Source organism: Festucalex cinctus, chromosome 11 (assembly GCF_051991245.1).
Source record: "Festucalex cinctus isolate MCC-2025b chromosome 11, RoL_Fcin_1.0, whole genome shotgun sequence".
Classification (NCBI taxonomy): domain Eukaryota; kingdom Metazoa; phylum Chordata; class Actinopteri; order Syngnathiformes; family Syngnathidae; genus Festucalex; species Festucalex cinctus.
Genome location: NC_135421.1, coordinates 28970554 through 28992371, shown reverse-complemented (window position 1 = coordinate 28992371; position 21818 = coordinate 28970554). Strand labels below are relative to the sequence as shown.

The 21818-nt window shown below is 40.9% G+C and overlaps 1 protein-coding gene and 1 long non-coding RNA gene across 9 annotated transcripts in view; one reads left to right on the top strand and one right to left on the bottom strand.

Annotated features, from left to right (window-relative positions):
* The window catches only part of myo16 (myosin XVI), a 95788-nt gene that overhangs the window by 21607 nt on the left and 52363 nt on the right, over positions 1-21818 (bottom strand). For all 8 annotated transcript variants that reach the window (XM_077536122.1, XM_077536121.1, XM_077536120.1 and 5 more), the window contains 15 exons: positions 21404-21531; positions 19680-19785; positions 19122-19239; positions 17641-17788; positions 17436-17553; positions 15890-16007; positions 15018-15089; positions 14791-14932; positions 13668-13740; positions 10557-10709; positions 10085-10291; positions 8374-8449; positions 5368-5558; positions 3645-3725; positions 1185-1390 (listed from right to left, as the gene is read on the bottom strand). In XM_077536122.1, the coding sequence (XP_077392248.1) occupies positions 1185-1390; positions 3645-3725; positions 5368-5558; positions 8374-8449; positions 10085-10291; positions 10557-10709; positions 13668-13740; positions 14791-14932; positions 15018-15089; positions 15890-16007; positions 17436-17553; positions 17641-17788; positions 19122-19239; positions 19680-19785; positions 21404-21531 (1937 nt within the window). The remainder of the gene's footprint in view (positions 1-1184; positions 1391-3644; positions 3726-5367; positions 5559-8373; positions 8450-10084; positions 10292-10556; positions 10710-13667; positions 13741-14790; positions 14933-15017; positions 15090-15889; positions 16008-17435; positions 17554-17640; positions 17789-19121; positions 19240-19679; positions 19786-21403; positions 21532-21818) is intronic.
* Positions 17367-19816, top strand: LOC144030135 (uncharacterized). The gene is made up of 2 exons (XR_013287203.1): positions 17367-17771; positions 19151-19816. It is a non-coding gene; the product is annotated as an uncharacterized LOC144030135 (long non-coding RNA).

Sequence of the window (21818 nt, the reverse complement as noted above, 5' to 3'; positions counted from 1 at the left end):
TAAAGCAGACAATAACAGGGGATGAGAGAGAGTGACAGAGGAATAGAGAACCAAAAAAAAAATAGGAGAAAAAAGAAAAAAAAAAGAAGCTGAAAGCCAAATAAGCTCCACCGGTTCTAAGAATGTGAAGAACAGGGAGAGATGTCGAGTCAAATGCCAAAGAGATTCTGCTTCCAGGCAAAAAACTTTTTTTGCCACAGCAAGAAAACTACACTGAAGCAAGGTGGTGAGAGTAGCAACGCAGTTAAGAAAAGAGGTGTACTAATAATGACGTCAAATGGAAGTACCGGGACACGGAGACCTCACACAAAACTCACTCAGTGCTTAACGCGCCCGTGTCACGCTGACATGAGAAATGTGATAGTGGCATTCATTAGCTGCAATGGACTCCCATCATCCTCCTCAAGTGAACCTATTCCAGGTCATAATGTGCTTCGAACAACAACAAGGAAGGTTGCAGTGACTTGGGGATGCTGATGCTTATCCGCCTGCGAGTCATCCTGAGAACAAATGACATCATCCACAGCAGAGGTTCTCAAACTTCTTTGGGTCCACAGATCCCTTACAAGGGATAATCACCTCCTCATAATCCTGACGGCAATTAAAACATGCCTAAATGCCTTGGCAATGATTCATCAAATGTTTCATCCGAAATATTTATGATCTGTTTAACAGAAAGCAACTTCATTTTCACTTTTTCACTATTTATCCAATGTCGCTAGCTGACATGCACTGCTTCTACGAACAACATAGTTGCAAAGGTGAAAAAAAACAACAACAAAAAAAACATTGCTGCCAAGGTAACAATATGGTCGCTATTTTTCATGACTTCTATGACCTTTCCCATGACAAACTTTTAAAAATGGCGACAAACCACATTAATCACGGCTAAGAAACCAACAAAATGAACAGGATAATTTTCATATTGTTTTTATTATGACGAGAAACGAGCTAATATATATACCGGTATATAAAGTGTACAATGTTTCAGGCCCCACTAGTTTTCTGTTCTAGTCTCGCCACAACTTTTTTTTTTTTTTGTAATAACACTTCCTGTATCTTGTAATTGTTTTACACCTGTAAAGAATAATCTAGTAATTGTGTTTTACACTTTTTTTTCCTCAATTAATGTTATGTTTTCACCACGTTCAGCAAATTGCTGCTTCGAAAAGCGCGACACTGACCTGCTGAGGAAGCCGGGAAAGGACAGGCGCACGGGGTAGCCGTAACGGATGGTGCGCACCATGTCAAGCACGGCGACGTGCCGCAACTGGGCGGACACGTGGGCGCTGTTGAAGGTGTCGGGCTGACCGCTGGAATTGGGGCGCACGCACTCCACAAAGTGGGCCGTGGAAGCCTGCAGCTTGCTGATCAATTCTGATAGTGAGTTCTGCATGAAGGAAGAGGGGGAGAAAAAAAAAAAAAAAAAGTCAAAAGGTGCCCACTGGATGTTTCACTATGATTATATCAAGACAAGTTCTGTGCTGTGAATGATGACCTACAACGTGTTCTGTTTCATAAGGTCTGTTCATTGTTTGATATGGTAGAGAAGAAAGTGAGTATATATGTCGGTATAGTCTTTTTTTTTTTTTTTTTTTTTTAAGAGAAACTTTCTAATAAATGTATACAATATGAAGTAATATTTCTCAAGATATAAGGTTGAAAGTACTATTTGAAAAAAAATGGTGAAAGCTGTTATTGCAGTGAACCCTCACATACTTGCAGTTCAGCACCCATGGGTCACATATATTGTATAAGATTAATATCTAATATTTTATATACTGTATAGTGTATAGCTATATTTTTGAGAGCCAACCCCTATTTTTCTTACAAAATGCTTATTGGAGGTTTATCCCCATTTTGTCAATAACTTTTTGGTTTAAAAAAATAAATAAAAAATAGATTTGCTGGAAACCATGCAGGAGATTGATTTTTTTTTATTTTATTTTTTATCCCAATGCATTTATAATGTGCATCAATTATTTATGCATCTTTGCTATTCACAGCTCGGTCCCTATAGCCCATGAATAGCGAGGGTCCACTGTGTTCGAATAAAGTTATTTTTTTCATCTTTGGAGACACTATTATATGGAAAATAAAACTATTTTTGAGGAAATATTACATGTCTAAATATGTCAAAAAAATATTACATGTCAAAAAAATATAAGTAATGTCATGAGATTTCAGTTATATGACTACAAGATAGCATAAAATTGTAGCGTTACAAGAAAAATGTTGCAAAATCCCAAGAATAAAGTCATATTCTTCCGAGAAGAAAATCTGAAATATTTTGGCCTTTCTTTCCTTTTTGTACTCACACACACTTAACCCTGCATGAAAAACAACCGCATGCTTCGCCACTCGCTCAACGTCAACCTCACGCTCCGCATAGCTGACGATTCCTCCCCCCCCCCCCCCCGACTTCGAGCGTCATCGGCAGCCCTCACATGGCCCAATACGTGCGTACGCGCCGGATTGGCAGGATGCACGTCACTGCAGCGCTAGCTGCCCATTGTTCATTCATTCATGAGGAGGGCTTCAAGAGTGGTACAGCATCATTCTTCAACCTACTCTCTCCATCACCCCCCCCCCCCCCCCCCCCCACCACCCCCACCCCCCCCCACACCGCCCCCTCCCCTTAGGGACTCTTGGACCACGGGCCCACAAGGCCACTGTGATTGTGAAACACACTGGCCTCATTCAAAAGCACAGGCGCCCCCCTTCTCCAAGGCGCAATCTGCAGACTTGCATCACCGGCAGGCACTGCGCTTCCCTCTCTTAACTAATATTATTCTTGCTTTAGATAGTCATGTTACACTTAAGGCTGTCTTTCGAGTACGACAATCAAATTGAACAAACTGATGATTATTTTTAGTAAAAAGGAGCAAGGACAAAAAAAAAAAGTTGATTCCTTGGAAAAAAAAAAAAAAAAAGACAGTACAGACCAAATGCAAGGACTGTATAACAAAAATCTGTCTTTTTTTGGGGGGGGGGGGACTTTGACGTGTTTTTCGGCAAAAGTAACATGAACTTGTGGACTCCCAGCCGTTTTCACTGAAGCAATTTTTTTTATTTATTTTTTTTAACCTCTTCTATTGCTATAAAAAAATTAGAAAAAAAGATTAAGAGTCTCTTCGTTCATCAAGAAGAAGAAGAAGAAGAAAAAAAAAAAAAGTACATTTGTATCCGTTTCCGTTTTGCAGCAATTAGCATGAGAATATAGGTATTTTTCATCATTATTCACAAACCTGTTGAAAACACTGGGGGGGGGGGGGGGGAAAAAGCATGTTACAACAGTCCTGGGTGATCTCTTATACTCTGATGCCACCTGCAGGCCGTTTTTTTGTAATAACTACCATTGCTTTAAGCGACCTCTTCATGTCAGAAACTGTATCAAAGCCTTCTGTATGTTCTAGCATGAAATAAGTAAAAAATATATTTTTGGGAGTGAAGTATTAAAAAACGTATTTATATGTTATTATACGAATTAGTTAACTCATTCAAATGAATTGGGGATTCAATGATGAAATGGTCAACAAACAGCAATGACAGATTTGACGTACGAGTCAAGGCACTAATAATAATGCTTCCTCTTGTTAGTTTTTGCATTGCATGCGTGACGGACGAGGTGCAAGTTTGTTTACCCTCAGCTGGACGGCCACCGTGACGGGCCCGCAGCGCTCGAGTCGTTGAAGGAAGGAGCTGGAGCTTTTCTTCTTTAAGATCTGACAGTTGAAACAAAGTCAGCGAGAGAGACGCGAGTCACTTCAAAGCACTTCAAGTCATTTGAATGGTTCCGAGGCAACGTGATAAGGAGAATATCTCTCTCTCGTTGCCATGGCAACCCCACAGCATCTTAAGAGGTCGAATAACGGTTGGGGAGTAGGCAGAAAACCATCCATACTGTATCAGTTCCAAATTGTGTTTGTCATGTGACGTATTTTTTTTTTTTTGGCCTTTCAGCAACCTTTTTGAAATTTTAATTTCATTTGCAAAGAAATAAAGTTCACCAAACCACGATGACGCCATGTGAGATGTGAGGAAATCGTCAGAGATCACAAGACCTCCGTTCAACAAGCACGAAAGAATCAAAGTCATGCTCGATTTTTGCTTTTTCTGTGCATATTTGTGGCTCTTTTGAAAAACGTAATGAAAGGAAAAACATGCGAACAGAGGTGTCGTTTCTCAGATTTCATAGTTGGCCCAGTTCTAAGCGTGTCCGCCTCACATTTTTTGAGGTTCAGAATTCAAATTCCGGCTCTGGCTTTCATGTGTGGAGTTTGCATGTTCACCCCTGGGTTTTGTCGGGCTACTTCCTCCCACAGTCCAAAAACATGCACGTTAGCTTCATTTGAAGTTTTTAAATTGTCCACAGGTGTGAGTTGAAATGGTGGTTTGTGTACTGGGCTGACCACCGCTCCAGGTTGTTGCCAGCAACAAATGGATGGATTACATCTTTTTAATGTCTTTGTATTTAGAGTGTAGTTTTACCAACGGCTCCTAACTTCGTGTTTTGTCGACTGTGTTGCTTTTATGGATGTCACATTCTCAGTATTGGCTTTATAAATCTTGCGTCTATACGATAGTAATCGGCACAATGAGTTTCACATGCTGGTCTGACTCAACACGTGACATTTATTGTGCTTTTTTCTTATCGCTTTCTTACCTACAAATCTGGAGGGAGGGACAGTACTGGGGCTTGTAAGTGTCCTTATGTAAAACCCCGTGTTCTAAATGGCTAACGAGCCACAACAGACAGAAGGCCGGCCGGACCCCCAGGAGGTTACATGAGCAGGAAGTGTCTTCTGTCACATGCGCATGGGGGTGGGAGGGGGGAAATGAGCTTTCCAAAACAACAATAGTCATGAAATGGAAAGAGGGAAAATGGTTTGATGGACTGAATGCACCACATGATTTGTTCAAAGATGATTGTTGTTAAGATTGAATGCCATGGGAAATTTTTGTGTAATCTCAATTGCGCCCAAACTGTGTGAGTGTGTGTGCGTAAACATGGTTATTAGGCTATTTTTTTTTTTTTTTTTTTTTTTTTTGGGCCATACAAACAAATCCAATTCCCAGAGGTTTATAAATAGCCTGCGGTGGGAAGAAGTTGAAATTAGACCATCATATTTATTTATTTATTTATTTATTTCACCCAAAAATACGATGTCTCTATTTCCGGTGATTATTAGCAACGTCGTTCACGTAATTCTAATGAAAAGCTGATGACTGATTGTATCGCGGATGTCCTTCCACTCATCCAAGATCAACAAACTCGACTGGCTGTGGCATTCAAGTCGATTGAATTCTGTTTTTTTGCAACCAAGCGAGTCCGGAACGCGCCGCTTTGTGACCGGCGCACTGTACCTTGGTGAGGTCATGGTACCCCCGATGTGGTTGGGGAGGCGCGCTGGCCAGGTTGGCTGGTGCCGTCCTGTTGAGCAGCAGAGCAGCTCTGGACCCCCGGAGCCCGACCCGGCCCTGGGCTGCCGGGACCAGAGAACCGGTCTGAGTCAACTTGGCCAGGAAGAGCTGCCGCAGCAACACGCTCTCGCTGGCTGCAGGGTACACAAAGCACACAGGGAAAGAAAACAAGCGTGAAAAGAAGCAAGCGCATTGGTGGAAACAAGGGGGTGGGTGGCAGGAGAATCAAAGCAGGGGAAGTTAGGAAAGGGAGGGACCCATGTGGACAATTAGGGGGCATGTGGAGTTGTTTCGAACAACACGTTTACATGACATTAGAAACATCTAAATGCTGGGTTAGGCCAAATGATAAATGGACCGAAACCAAATCACCTTTGTACTACTGAAATAAACAGACAAAAACTAAATTTGACTGACTGACAGTCCCACTGTGTGATTCACAGACTCGGTTGAACAGAAAGTCATACTGAAACACTCATAGACCCTTTCCAGTGTGACGTCACGTTTAAGTGACCTAGAAAATAGGTCAAACAGTTGATAAATCAGCGACTAACGCTATGGTGAAATTGTGCGTGGCCGACGGATGCTCGAATGGCTCGAAGAGAGATGACATCGTTCTTTCAGCTGCCGGCAGCGATTCTAAACCAGGCGGAAGGAAGACAGTGAGGAGTGAAAGACGAGCACGGCGGCTAGCGTGAAAGTACGACGCAACTGCTTTGCACCCACAAAAAGTACGAGGATATGCTCACATCATTTTATATCAGGTAGTTTTTTTCTCTTTTTCATATACAGCTGGTCAACATTAACCTCACATTGTGAATTCAAGGCAGATGTGGTGAATGTGCCATATTTTCAGTGAAACAATCATTCATACTTTTTTATTGAATATAAGTATTCAAGTCATTTCGAACAAAAAGTTAACAATTTAACACAATTATCACAATTAACACTTTAACTCGGGCTTGATCTCTGCTGAGGAATGTGTAGTAAACGTGCGGTCAGTTTGTTAGCAGCTAGCAAGCTAAGCTAGCTTGAAGACTTCGATGTACAACCAGACGAGTATATCTGGACACAAACTATTTCATGAATAACAATTTACACCATGAAAGTAGTGATCGACGTACTGTTTCAAACAAAGACAACATACAGCTTCCACTTCCACTTTTCCCCTCCAACAAACTCAATTTTCTTTGTAGTTAGCAGCTCCAAACGACTGGTTTCAATGAGTCGCAGTAATGTAGTGTACTAATCGGGCCGTTTTTTTTATGACACTTGACATATTTCCCACCTTTTAACAAAAACGCTCGGCGAAAATCAAGATCTGTACATTCATTTGTTATGGGATGTTTGCCCTCCGGGAGGCGCAGCGGGAGCTCAGCAGTGACGTCAAGGGAAAATTTCACAAAGATGGTGGCCACTTGTCACATTGATCCTCTATATGTCTTAGTGAAAGACAGCAAAAAAAAACAAAAAAACTTACACTTCATAAAAAATGTGTAGAAAAACATTAGCCCAACTAGATACACAGAAACATGCCAGTCTGACTAAAGATGGAAATAAAGACAATGTCCAACTGAAAGATGCAGAATTACCTCAGTCACGACAGCCGTGTATGAGTCTAACTGAAAGATATACAAGAAGACTCCAAAAAGCCCCATACAGATGTTAAAAGGTGACCTAGCGCCACCTGTGGTAGACAAAGTAATATCTTAGTCACGCAACAAAGTAGGTGAAAGGGAATATTTGATTACAGTCAGATAATGAGCAAAGAAAAAAAAACACATTTAAGTAATTTAAGGACTTAATTACACTGCGCTTCAGTGCTAATTGTCTTTTCATTTAAAGCAATCACTTCCATAGAGCTCATCAACTTGGAGAAGAAGCTTAAAGGCTTAGCGAGGGAGCCGCAGGACGCGTTCAAAATAACGCCGGCACACCGCGAGGGAATGCCGGCTTCTCGTTCATTCGAATTCGCGACCGTCTCGTGGGGCGAACTCGGGGCACCGACTTTGCGCGTTCACGTCACGCTCGTCAGCGCGACGTCACCACCGGCCAGTCCCTCAAGGTACATTACTGCGTTCATGTGATCCAAATCATCATTTCATGACGATAGTGTTGCATTTTCCCCTTCAAGGAACAAGAGAGTCCGTGTGGTTATGAAGCCAAAAAAAGCTGCCCTTGTACTTGACAAATCTGATAAGAATGTTGCTACAGATATAAATGCATAAACGTTGCATAACACAAATAAAAGACTACATGAATAGCAAAAATGTTGTGAGTCAATCTGTGAGATTAACAGAATGAAGTCATAGTATGAAGTAGAGGTGTTCGAATCCACTTATTTTCCGTACGAGAAGTCAACTTTTGAATAGTCACCGTGATTAATTACTTAACGCTTTAACTTTGACTGCACTAGATTTCATATATACTTTTTCCACCATATAGTAACCTTATTCTTCTAACATTATATTTGTTATTATCCTACTTTTTTTTTTTTGTAAAAAGAAATCCTGTATCCCATATACCATTTTTCAGTGGCGACATAAAACCGTCCCAATGTGACCTCGGCATTGTGTTCACAGCCTGTTTGCGATTTGAATGCCCGGTCGTCGAAAAAGGGCCAAGTGTGAACGAAGGCGGGGCCTTTTAGAAGATTAGCCACATCATGGAAATTGAAGCAATTAGGCTGCTGGACGCACAAGCAAGCCTGGCAGTCGCACAACGGCTCGTCTGTGTCCTCGGAGCTGCGACGCCTCACATCTGGCACCTTCGGCCACAATACATGCACACACGCAGCGCCGTCTGCAGCATGCGCCGTGACGCGCGCGCGCGCACGCACGCACGCAGACGGAGCGTGTTTTGGAGCGCTGTTGGTTTAGACATGAGTGGATCTTTGTGATCAAGTATGCGCTGACGCAACAATGTGCTCATGCGCGAGCGAGTACTCACACTTCATCGTAAACAAGATGTTCTGAGGAAGGGAGTCCTTGTTTTTTATGAGCGAGCCTGTGAGGTCATACGCAATCTGGAAAAAGAAAAACAACACAGAATTATCTTCCCTTTTTTTTTTTCCAAGTGGAAAATATGTTTTAAAAAACCATGTCTGGAAGCGATGGCCTGACACGGATAATAAACAATGCAGAACAATTTCAAATAAATTGTAATTAAAAAAAAAATGTTCTGCTGTACTTATTTTGTGTACAGGTTTTTGTATTTGATAAAAAAAATAAAAAAAATAAAAAATACTATTCATATGCTTTATAATACATGCAACTAATGGAACACATTATGTTTGACATGATGTGCAGTCTGTTCATTCTGTCCATATAAAGAGCGATTGGGTCAATGGAACTCAAAGAAAAACGGATGAAAGGACGGTCACATAAAAGCATTATTATGATTGCAAAGGTAGCAATATTCCACCTTTTGTACATTTTTTTTAAATGAATGACATGTATACAACTCATGACTTGATTAATTTGGATTTTTTTTTTAAAAAAGGAGGGATAGCTGTTTTCCTACATAACACTGCTCATAGAGGAGACAGCAGCTAAGTTTGCTATCCATTGAAAGTTTATCATTATTTAACTGTTTAATAGGATTTCAGACATTGGACAAATATCCATTAGATATGATCAGGTATTGATGTAACAGTGTTAAGTTGTGCTGCTTTTCCATTGCTCAACTTGCTCTGGAAAGTGTCAAAATCACACTGCATTGTTGGATGATGTACTACAGAGCAGTGCTTCTCAATTATTTTCTGTTACGCCCCCTTTAGGAACTAGAAAATATTACCTAATTTGTCTTAGTCATTATAAGTGCATACTATTGCATCCTTTTAAAGAAAGAGAGAGAGAGAGAGAGAGAGAGAGAGAGAGAGAGAGAGAGAGAGAGAGAGAGAGAGAGAGAGAGAGAGAGAGAGATCAACTTACAAAAAAAGGATGAACTCTGATCATTTTTTTTTATGTTTTAGCCTTTAACAGAAAATATTAGCATCAATTTGCCTTAATAAGAAATATATAAATGAGATCACCACCGCCATCTACTGTGGTGGATGTACAGTCACTTTATTCTACTACGACAAAAAAAAAAAAAAAAAAAGTCTGAAAAAAAAAAAAAAGAGAGTTCCATTGCCATCTACTGTAATGGATGTGCAATTACACATCATTCCAATAGGACCAAAAAAATAAATAAAAATAAAAATAAATAAATAAAAAGATTACCATCATTTTTTTTTGAAAAACAAATAAATGAATAAATATGAGAGCACCACTGCCATCTACTGTGGTGGATGTGTAACTACACTATACTAATACGGGAAAAAATAAAAGCCATCAATCATTCTAATAGGGAAAAAAAAAAGATTAGTCTACAATCAATTAGTCTGAAATAATAAATAAATAAATGAATAAATAAATAAATAAATAAATAAATAAATAAATAAATAAATAAATAAATATAATGATGAGAGCACCACTGCCATCTACTGTGGTGGATGTGCAATTTACACTTTATTCTAGTATGACAAAAATATTCTTTGCATCAATTTTAGCCAACAAGAATGTAACTTTTCAGCGCAAGTTATATCCGCTCTGGTTAAAATAAATGTGATTTGAGAACACATCATTGGAAGAAAACGGATTGCTCGGATCTTTCTCACCTGTCCGGTATAGTGGCGGACAGTAAAAGTGGGGCCTTGATCTTTGGGTGGTGGGTTTCCATTGCCGTCCTTGGTGGTGAAGGAAAGCCCGTGCGTCGGGTTGGACTCCACCTGCACCTGGGCCGACAGCCTCTTGTAGAGGTTCTGCTCCGTCGGCCAAAGACTCTGACTCTCCTCGTCCAACGCACTGAGCAGTCCTTGAGGCTTCTGGTTTGCAAAGACATGTTGCCGTTACGCTATCAACCACTGAAACAATTTAACATTCATCCACTTATTTCCGCCATTGTATCTAAAACGTATTGAGACATACTATAACATCTGAATCAACATAAAGACCGTACAATCTTGTGAACGGCACGCACCCGTGTATAATAATACACCCTAAAACGAGCCAGAGGCATCGTCACGTTTACGACATGACATGTACATTGCCCGTATGCGAACGTCTGCGCGGTGCCTTAACTGGCAGGACCTGAAGAAAGAAGTCCAGAGCAGATGGACGGTTGCCAAGGGATGGCGCGGTCTCCATGGCGATGCCCTCCTGCAGACACTCGGCCTGCTCCTGCCGGAATAGTACCTCGGAGACGTAGCGCCGCAGTCGCTCGTTGGTCATGTTGACGCACAGCTGGAATGTACACAACAAACATTTAACAAATCTTCATTTGACACGGAGACGCTCGTTTTGGTTTGACACACACACAGGAAGTGTGGCAGCTAAACTATTATAGTGGAACGAAAGCCTTCGCTCTGTTGAGATCTCGTGGGTAAAACGTATTAGGGCCACGTAGAAATATATACCGGTATATTTTTTTAGAGGGCGGGGGCAATATGACGAGAAATAAGTGGCAAATTTGCCAACTATGATATTGTTAATCTCTGATAAAGCGCTTAGAATCTCCTTGTTCGAGTTCTTCCACCGTAGACATTTTGCAAACTGCGACTTGTGTAGCGTGACATATGCATTTACTTTCTGCCGGCCGGCACCACACTTGACACAAACAGCCGCGCGACAAGAAAAACATTTGCCAGTTTATAAAGTAGCAAATTTGCTAATTTTTTTTCTCATCATATTGCCCCGCCCTCTAAAAAAAATAGATATTTCTAGGTGGCCCTAATACGCCGTCGTACGTGGGGAAGTCACAAGTTTTAAAGAATATATTATTAGTCATGTGCTTAAATGCTCGGAAAACACTTGAACATGAATGATGGCTATCTTAGCGATTAGCATGGCTTCTCCTGTTCATACTTATTCCTCTCTGTATCATATGATTAGCTACTCCTCCTCTGCCTTTCATGATAACAACATTTGTCAGACATGTAGATTTTCAACTCACACAAGACAGTTATGCACCATAAAAGGACACCGTGTAGCTGCGCTAGCTAGCAAAGAACAGCTTGTAGCTGCTGCGAAATGGGAGCAAGCTAGCATAGCGCTACTTCCGAGTAGCGTGACTGTTTACGAGAAACATTGAGACATTTTCAGCTGCAGAAAGTTAACATTTTGATAACTTCATTATTGTTCATGTACAATTATTAAAAATAGCAGGCTTACTGTAAAGCCAAAGTTGGCGTGAGGAGTTTCAAATTCTCACCCTAATAGCGATTCGAGACAACACACATGAAACGTGACATCAACTGCTGAATTGTTGTTTTTGTTTTTTGTTTTTGTACGATACAGCTCCCTGTTTATAACTCGCGCAATTCATATCTGACCAAGCTCACGTGTACGGCGACGGCCGCTTCAAGTAAACAAACACGCCGAGCGTCCACGACGATGACGGCAAATCACGTGACTCAATGGAGCCGAAGCGGACGTAAACAACAAACAGACAAGACAGGCCTGAAGATAACGAGCGCACGTTTACGACAGGAGTGCACTTGGGGACGCGCGTGAGCGCGCTCCTTGTTTTCCTCTCGTCCGTGTTTGTCTGCGCTATTCGGGGCTGCATCGCAGCAGGTGCTTGATTGAGTTAGCTCATTAGCAAAGTGCTGAGCAGGTACAACACACGCACACACATACACACATCTTTAATTAACAAGCACTAATGACCCTGATCATGCTGTGCGTGTGGAGTGCGACCGAGTGAATGTCGGTTAGTGCATGTGTGCACAAACACATGAACCGGGTGAGGATTTGTTTGTCACGGTCGTGCGCGTCTACGAGGAGGGATTACACTTTTGCTTAGCCTATTTAGTGACATGAGCGGGACAATATACTACAAGGTAATTAACCATCCATCCATCCTTCCATTTCCTATTTTGGCCTAAACTTAAAATGTCACAAAATACATGATTACCGAAATAATTTTTTTTAGTGAAACTAACCCGTGCCCTCTGCTGAGTTATAAAAAAAAAAACATTTTTTTTTCTGGTGGAAGAAGAGTCGATACTCTTTCTTTTGTTAGCTTCAGCGTTCATATTGCCACACAACACTTCCAAAGTTTTGACTGAAATATTAGTTGAAATGCTTTTAAAAACAGCTGGCAATAAGAGGAACTAATTTGCTTGGAATACTACTGACAAGAAATGAGCGAATATTTCCCAGTCCAAGGAGGGTAACATGAGCACCATTTATATACTGGGTGGATGAGACAAGAAATTAAAAAAAAAAACAAAAAAAATCGATTAATTGACAACTAAGTAATCGTTTGGAGCCATTTTTAATTTAAAATTGTCCAAATCCTCTGATTTCAGCATATCAACAGTAATTTGTTCACTGATTTCTGTTAGGGCTGCACTGATCACAATTTTCTGGCTGATCTTTTAAAAAGTCCTGAAGTCAACACAAGCCTGGAGGGTCCACAAAAATATTTTGGAATAAGATATTTGGCATCTAATAACTTATGAGGTTACTTGTTTTGTATTAAGTGCAATATTGGCTAAATCGCCTTTACATAAATGTACACATCAGCGGAAAACATTTCATTGATCGTTTAGTTTCGTCGTTCTATCCACAGAGGAAAACATATATATATTTTTTTAAATCCGGTTCCACTCGGACCCTCTTTTACACATGGATGTGGGCGTGTCACACATGAGCACACGCACGATAACCGAGACGATTGCGGTTGCCGGGTCATGTGAGGACGAGCGAAAGTTAAGCCAAGTCAAGCGCAGGCTTCGCACGATTGGTTACAATTCCAGACTCAAAATGTTCCGTGAGCAGATGATGGCTGTCGCGCTTCTTTTTGGGAAATGATGAAGTTGCGTTCCAGAGATGCGAGCCGATCACGTCAGCCGGGTTCATATTCTCAACGTCACAAGCTTCAGGGAGACAAATAGTACGATTACATATGCCAGATATGCAACATGCTTTCTGACATAGGCACTGTATGTTTTTGCTACCAGTTCACAGTTTGGGATTATAATTCATGTCAAGTGAAGATTAAAACAAAAGTAACATTAAAGTGGATGCACACACAACATTGTGGAGTGATCATACTCATCATATACCTCATAAAAAAAACAATGTCTTAAATACCAATATAATTCTCATATGAATAATAAAATTTATTAAAAAAAAAAAAAGATCCAAGGGATAACGTCCTCAAATGTAGTGTAATCAAAAGAAAGTTTTTCTGACCTGTTCATATGCATTCCTTTGAAATTCTTCAAATCCAAAGACGTCCAGGATTGCAATTTCGAAGGCAGGGTCACTGGAAGATATTCAAATATCGGAAAAACATATCAAACATACTTTTCATAAAAACATACATCAACACTGATTTGATAAGGAATTTGCATTTGGTGTGTGCGCCACTGACAAGTTTGACATTCTTTTGTTTGTTCGTAAACAAGACCAAAAAAAAAAAAAAAAACATTCCACAAGATGAACTTGAGTTATCGGACTGTGTCAGATAAGACGACCGAACAAGAGCAACCAAAACAGCTCTCGTGTGCGCGCACACACCTTTGTGGCATGTTTGCGTGTGCGTACGGTATGACAAACATTCCGTTCAACCTCGCAAGCGTCCCCTAGCATGTTGTTCTGCATTTTCCATTTCACTCTTCGGCGTACATTCCATTCCCTGCACGTCATGCGATGCAAAGTATTTGACGCCGCGCGACCAGTTTACTCGCAATGTCAACACGGGCCTCCGGGCGCTTTCCACCGCAGCCGCTTTGCGGGAGTTTTTTTTTTTTTTTTTTTTGCGACCTTGATGTGCCGACAGGGAAATGGTTGACCTCTTTTAGACTTTTTTTTTTTTTTTTTTTGAGGGGGAAACTTAAGCACCGATCCAGTTTGCACTAATGACAGGCGGCTGAAAAGCGCTCGATTGACGCGGTCCGCATTGGGACATAACAACCTTTGACCTCAGCGTTAATTCCACGCGCGCCGTACAAGTTAGCGCAGTTGGACAACAAGAGGAAATGGAGAGAGGAGACGCGACAGTTCGATTTTCACGTTCCGCTTGAGTGAAATTTGACAAGTGGACTTTATGACAACAACTTGTGAGCGAGCATGCGCCACAGTCATGCTGAAAAAAAGATGATTAGACGTCCCGAAACCGTCACCACAAAGTCCGCTTGTCATTACAGATGCAAAATATTTAAAAAATATACCTCCTCTAACAAACCATTATGCTAGCATACCAGATATTTTAAAAAGGTATGTATGTATTATTTTCAAAAACTTTTCAAGGAACTGCAAAATACTTTTCCAGGCTTTGAATAAACGATGGAACCAAATGTTGTGGCCTCCTCACCCGACACTGTCGTCTTGTCCTTGCAGGTAGTCATTGACGCAATTGAGCAGGTAGCTGAAGAGTCGTCCGTAGACGGCCTTGGCCAGCTGGTCCCTGTAGTGCTGGGCCATCTCCACCGTGTGGCGTCGAGTGATCACGTCGCCTGACACGAAACGGAGCGCCTCGTTCGAACGTGATTGAAATATGCTTTACATGATCAGAGGCCTTCACATTGCACGTGGTCGTACCTTTGAAGTACTGAACGTCTGAGGTGAGGGCGCTGCTTAAGTCACTGCAGCACACCTGCAACAATCCAGCCACTGTGGATGCAAAAAATAAAAATAAAAAATAGTAGCACAGGCAAAAACGCGGTTCACAAAATGAATTTGTTCTGAGACTTAGTTTGAAATATTGACCAAATCTGACCAAGCCTGCAAAACATCTGCAAGTAAGTATTGCACTCTCAAAAAAAGTTTACTATAGATGCCCCAAGATGGCGGCAAATAACTACCTTTGTCTAAATGAAGCTCCTCAGCTCAATGAAGCATCATGCCTTTGCTCAAAGATGCCACAAGATGGCGGCAAAGCAATACCACAAACAGTCTGACACGAATACGAGAAACCGTAAAGATGAGCGTGACTGGAAAAAAAAAATGTGTGTGACATCATGGTGACATCATACAAGTCTGGCTCTTGCGAAATCGATCGCTGACAGGAAGAATCATGAGGGGATTTCTCAGCAGAGCCCAAAATAAAGAAAGCAGAATTCCTCTGCTGACCCCCCCGTGACCCCGACATCAGCCCGCTTACCCGCTTAGGCCATGATGTCATTTATTTACCGCCGCGCGCACGGGGGGCTTCGGAGGTGCACGTTAGGGGGCTACTGGATGAATAATCATTGAAGAGAAGAAAAAGCGGTCAGTCAAGCGTGAGCGTGTTTACATGCGTGATCTACCGTCGCCATGGTTACCACGCTGCGGTCTGGAAGCCGGCGCGTGCCGGCGGGCGGCCGACTGCGACTTTGGATGATGAGGATGAGGAGCGGCGGAGAAACGGTAAACAAGTTGGGTGAGTTTCAAGCTCTACCGTGTGCGTGTGTTGTGGGGGGGCGGGGTCTGACCTCTCTCGAGTTGCTGCAGGTCAGAAGCGACGGCGCTGTCGGCGTCTGTCAGCGCAGTGAAACGCAGATCCCCAATATGGAGTACAGCAGACAGCAACATGAAGACGGAATCCACTTCCTGGTTGACACACAGATCACATGGTCAATGTGACACAACTTTTTAGGTTTTTGCACGAAACAAGCACATTTTAATACAAAACAACCCAAAATAGGTTCAAATTGACCCGAGTTAGTGGGTCGGCCAAAATTCTGATCCAGCAGTTTTAAGGGTGTCAGTCGCCTTCTTGGTTTGACGTTTATGAAGCCATTCAAGTTCCGTTTTGGTTGAACGCAGGCTTCGTCTGACATGATTTTGATATTTTATCTCAATATGTCCTCTTCATTTTCCATCAAATCCAAAAGAGTTTTATCCGCTTACTCGGTTTACACTTGTTCTGGTGTTTAAATGAACTCAAAAATTGCCTGTACAGTTAAATCGATGAATGACACTACAGCCTTGAAAATATTTTTCTATTTTCGTTCTTTTCTATAGGGGAAAAATGTTTTATGTTCAGCCTTTAGAGTTTTCATTGTCATCATAATCACACTGGGACAACAACACATATTATTCGAATCATTCATGTGTGAACAAATATTTTCTAAATGACAGTGATGTGCATACAGCAAAAAGTTGATGTGTCTGGATTTGTACAGTGTGTTTCAAAGAGAAAAACAACAACAACAACAACAAAACGGACTCATTTGGGAAGACCCAAAACCTTTTCACCATTTCCGACACATCAAGCGTCCTCCCTTCATTCCTCTTCCGCCATTCTGCCCCCTTGAGTAAAGGACGCTTAATGGAATACCCCATTAGTCCAAATCTGAGAGGGGGGGTACATAAGTTTGAGGTCACGCGTGTGTGTAAGCAGTCGTCTGGGAGATCATTTTATTGATGCCAGTTATCAATACCTGTGCAACTTATCTGCATTCTTGTCAATGTTTATCCCTCATTTAGTATTTACAGTACAGCCAAGCCTCCATCTTGGCTTCATTGTATTTAATATACTTGTCTTCAATATGCTAACTGTGCCTTTTATGTTACTATTTTATGACATACATTAAATACTACAACCGCTGCTGATATAAAACTTATATAAACAAATAAACAATAAAATAATAGCACTAATAATTATAATAACCATACATTTTGGGGATTTAAAAAAAATTATTATTATTATTATTATTGCTATTATTATGAAAAGAGTTCTAATATTTATTTGTAATTGTGTTTTACAACATAACAAGTGACCTTTTGGTGTATGTTGGCTTCTTACTTATGTCTTTTATTTTTAATTTAAATGCTTTAAAAAAAAAAAAACTGCCTTCACAAAGAAAACATTTAATTTGACACTGTCATAAATGTAATTATTAAGGAATGTGCGTTTTTATTGTTGCTGCATTTTGCATGATGACGTCGCACTTCAGAAAAGGCCACTTCACGACGTCCGTCACCAACCTTGACAGGAAAGCGCTTCAAACGCGGCGCCGGCCGGCCGGTCGATACCTGCTTGTTGAAGCCCACGGCTCGAAAGGCTTGCTTCACGGCGGCGAGGTGCTCCCTGCTCTCCGCGGACGCGAAAGCCGCGGGAGGGCCCCCCCCAGGAAGTCCTCCACGAAGATACCTTCACGAAACAACAAGCACCGGCGGTTAAAAATGGACACGAATGCCCTGTTTGATGTCATCAGCAAGCGATGAGAGAAAACGACACCTATGAGCCAAGACGTTATTGAGGTCAAGTGCGCTCTTCTCCTCAGGTGACAGCCCCTCGGCCATCAGGTAGAAGATGTGGAAGTTGTGTTGGTGAAGAGGACACTGGACCACACGAGACTTCTCCAGCATGTACGTGTGCACGCGCGCTACAACAAGACAAACATCACATGAATAACAGCCAATATTAAGTTATGAGTGTGCGCCATTGGGAGTTGACTTCGTCATCAAACTAAGTTAGAGGAAAGTAGGCAAGCAGTGCTCTAAATGTGAGTTTACACCTCCCCCTGCTGGAGTTTCACGTCATTACACCCAAACTATAGCATATAGAATGTAATGTAGATTGGTTATTTTAAGTATAAGATAGATAGATAGATAGATAGATGGATAATAATAATAATAATCATAATAATAATTTCCTAAGTTTGATTGCCAAATTTTAACAACAAAAACATTTAGTAGGCGAGTTAGATTTTTAAATATGTTCACAAAGTTTATCTTCCAATTTTTACAAACTATTTTGATTGTATTGATTCATTTATCAAAATGTAATAACTGTAATAACCATAAATAGAAAATGAAGCAGCAAACATTGTTTGAGTCAACTTTTGTGGACTGCACTCACTCAAATGATACATTTGATCATAAATAGTAGTGGTGTGAATTGCCTCGTACCTGACGATTCGATTCGTATCACGATTCACAGGTCACGATTCGATTCGATACCGATTAATCCCGATACGAATTTACAAGTCGATTGTTGCGATTTTTTTTCATTCAAATTTAGAAAATACTAATCAGTAAGCTTGTAGAGTGTGAGATTTATATGAAAATGTATTATTTATTTATCTGAAATTTCAGTCTTATAGAGGTTGTAATCTGTTTCATGTTTGAACAGCATTAAAATAAAATATTAAGGCTTAATGTTCCGTTCATATAACATTCTTCCATGCTCAAGGTGTGAATCCTAAAATAAAAAAAATAAAAAATAAAAAAAATCGATTCTGACGATTATTGAATCGATTCGAGAATCGTGCGATGTAGTATCGCGATATATCGCCGAATCGATTTTTTTTTAACACCCCTAATAAATGGAATGAAAATATGTTTAACAAGCAGAGGTAGCGATATTAAAGTGGGCACATTAAAAGGCATTAATAATCTTAATAATTTCTCATCTTTTCACACTGCCGTGTAGCTAAATAACACAATGTATAGGATGAAGATAATAGTAGGATCTTTCACTATGTTGCAGGATAAACAACATTAAATAAAGCTGTTAAAAAAAAAAAAGAACAACCAAGCATTATTATCTTTGTAAGACTTGAAATTTTGATCGAGTTCTGATATTAGATCACATTGCATTGTTTTGTGAGTGTATATATATTTACAATGACTCTACAAAAATATATTTAAATAAAAATCATAAAAAACATTTGAAAAAGTGTCCTAAATGAGCAATTTAAAAGTGGTGTGAATTACATCTGAGCATCCTCCTCCTCTTTTCGCAGTACTGGATGGTCGTCAGCTTGATCAAGCGACTGGAGTTGCTGTTCCTCTCCGTCTTGGCGTGCCCGAAAGCCTCCACAATGCAATTCACCTGCATCAGTCAAAAGAAAAGATCACGTCCAAGTTTTACTTCCTACCACCAGGTGTCACTATTCATCTATACACTGTCTATCGAGTCAACGCCAGCGTGGTGTAGTATGCCAAGTTGTCCCTGGATGATAAGGCAGCACACTGACCCAGATATGGGCTACATGCATGCAGAGGATGACTTCATCACGGAACATCAGCGCTTGTGAGCTCCACGCTTTGCTAGCCAGCAGGGAGAGGCAAAAGCTGAGCAGGATTTAAGAGCAGCTAACACGTCGTGACACCAACTACCAAAGGGAATTACAACTAAACGCACTAATACCGGGCCCCTCACCATTCAAATGCAGATTCATGTTTATTGCAACACTTGATGATTTTTTATTTTTTATTTTTTATTTTTTTGGGGACAAGCTGATGTGACTCTCGCGCTACATTCAAACTTACATGTTTCATTCTGGATTCCAGTGCGAAGCCTTTCGGGTTGGATCTGGCTGTCAGGTGTCGCACGATGTGCTTACAGGCCTCCGTTTTCCCTGAACCACTTTCACCACTAAAATAAAGACAAAAAGGAAAATGGTCAAGGCGAGTGAATTGGAATGTTACAGCACAGGGTCCAAGACATGCCTGCTGATGATATTAGTCAGTCATTTGTATACATTTGTATTTGAATCATTATTCACTCATTTGCTCCCGAAAACGTATAAATACGTTCTATTTTAAACATTAGCAGTGTCCCAAAGACGTGTTTACACGTTTTTTTGTTTTTCTTTTATGCTAGAGCATACAAAAGGCCTCCGAACTGAAGATAATGGTTGAAGCAATGGTAGTTATTACAAAAAACGGCCAGCAGGTGTCAGCAGAGTATAAGAGATCAACTAGGGCCATGTTGCAACAAGCTGCAGTTTTACACAGATTTGTGAATAATGATGAAACTTAGCTACATTCAAATGCTAATTGCTGCAAAACGGAAACAGAATGATAGAAATATAACTTTTTTTTCCCCCTTGTGAATCAAATCATAATCAGTCAAAATCCAGCAAAACAGCAGGAAGCGAAGGGGGTTTCTGTCAAATCGGCTGGCAGTGAATGAGTGAAAGACCCAAAAAAGTGACTTCAAAATACATTCCTAAATACATAATATTTGCATATATTATTCTCTTTTACCACACATTCTTTCACATTCCTTTGGAATAAATCTACAGTAAGTTTAATAAATAGCAAAATGTGCATTATACAGGTTACAGTTATGGGTTCTTCATAAAATAGGTCTTCATGCATACAGTACGTTTTTCACAAGAGAGTTGGTGTACTGTATGAGTCATCACGATGTTTCATAGCTGCGTCATCACATACAGCGCGACACGACATCATCCGCCCCCAACATTAAAAACATCCTCCTATACCTTCTCCTCCCTTTGCTTATCTTATTTAATTAAAACAATTTTTTTTTTTTTTTCTGAAGACCTAGATGGTTATAAAGTATCCACATATTACCAAAAACCAATGAAAATGTGCATCTGCTTGCTACGCAAATCAGGAAGAAAAAGAAAAGAGACTCCTGACAATAATAAGCAAATACTTGGCAATGTTTACAACTATTCTTAAAAGAATCCAGCCAATGCAATCTGAATTGTCTTGTCATAGCAAGCATGAATACGTCTTTGACGATTGTCGCCGTTTTAGACACAAGCAAGTCTTTTTTTGAAAAATGGCTGAGCAACCTCCTATTTAGTTTTGTGAAAAGAAAGAAACAAGATAAGCAAGAAGTAAGAAAAGGAGCAAAAGGCAGGACGACAAAGGTCAACGTCCTCGCAAGTGCGCGTGTGCATGAGCGAGATGGATCGCCTGCGGCCTTAACTCACTGCCAGATTGGTTTCAACTCAGCGGGAATGCGACCGGAGAGCTGGAGCGAAACGTAATTGCAATCAAGGAGCTGCCCTCCGTCGGGCCAAGTGCAAAAAGTGTGACGCCGCAAACACTCCAATCACACCATCATCGGTGGGTGGTGAACACTAAACAAGCCCGCAGCTATTTATCTCTCAGGGGGATGTTTCACAGGTGCTGAAACCGAAGGGGGGCAAACTTTATTATCTTTGTTTGCAATTATTTGGCTCTGCTGAATTTTGGCCTGTAGCGCAACTCGGGCGCTTCGTGTTGGGACAACGCACCTCAGGATGAAAGATTGGGGTCGTCTCTCCTGGAGCATCATGTGGTAAGCTCTCTCGGCTGACGAAAAGATGTGAGGAGGCAGAGACGAGCACAGGCGGCCTGTGGAGCTCAGGTACAACTGACTCACCTGAGAGAGACAAACGGGGCACCAACTAAATGCTTGCTTCTGTCAAAAGTGTGGCTAATGACTGCATGAACAGTGAGTGAGATGATTTTAAATCGTAGTCTGGTCTGGGGATCTCTGGAGGCCTTCAAAGAAGCTATGGTCCATAAAAAAGTGGTCCATAAGCTAAGCTGGTTACATTTTACAAGAAGAGATTTGTACAAGCAATGTTTTGAAGTAACATCTTGGCATCGTTAACCGTCCTGCAAGTCCCATAATGTAAGTAGACGAATTGTTAAAAGTAGGGGGAG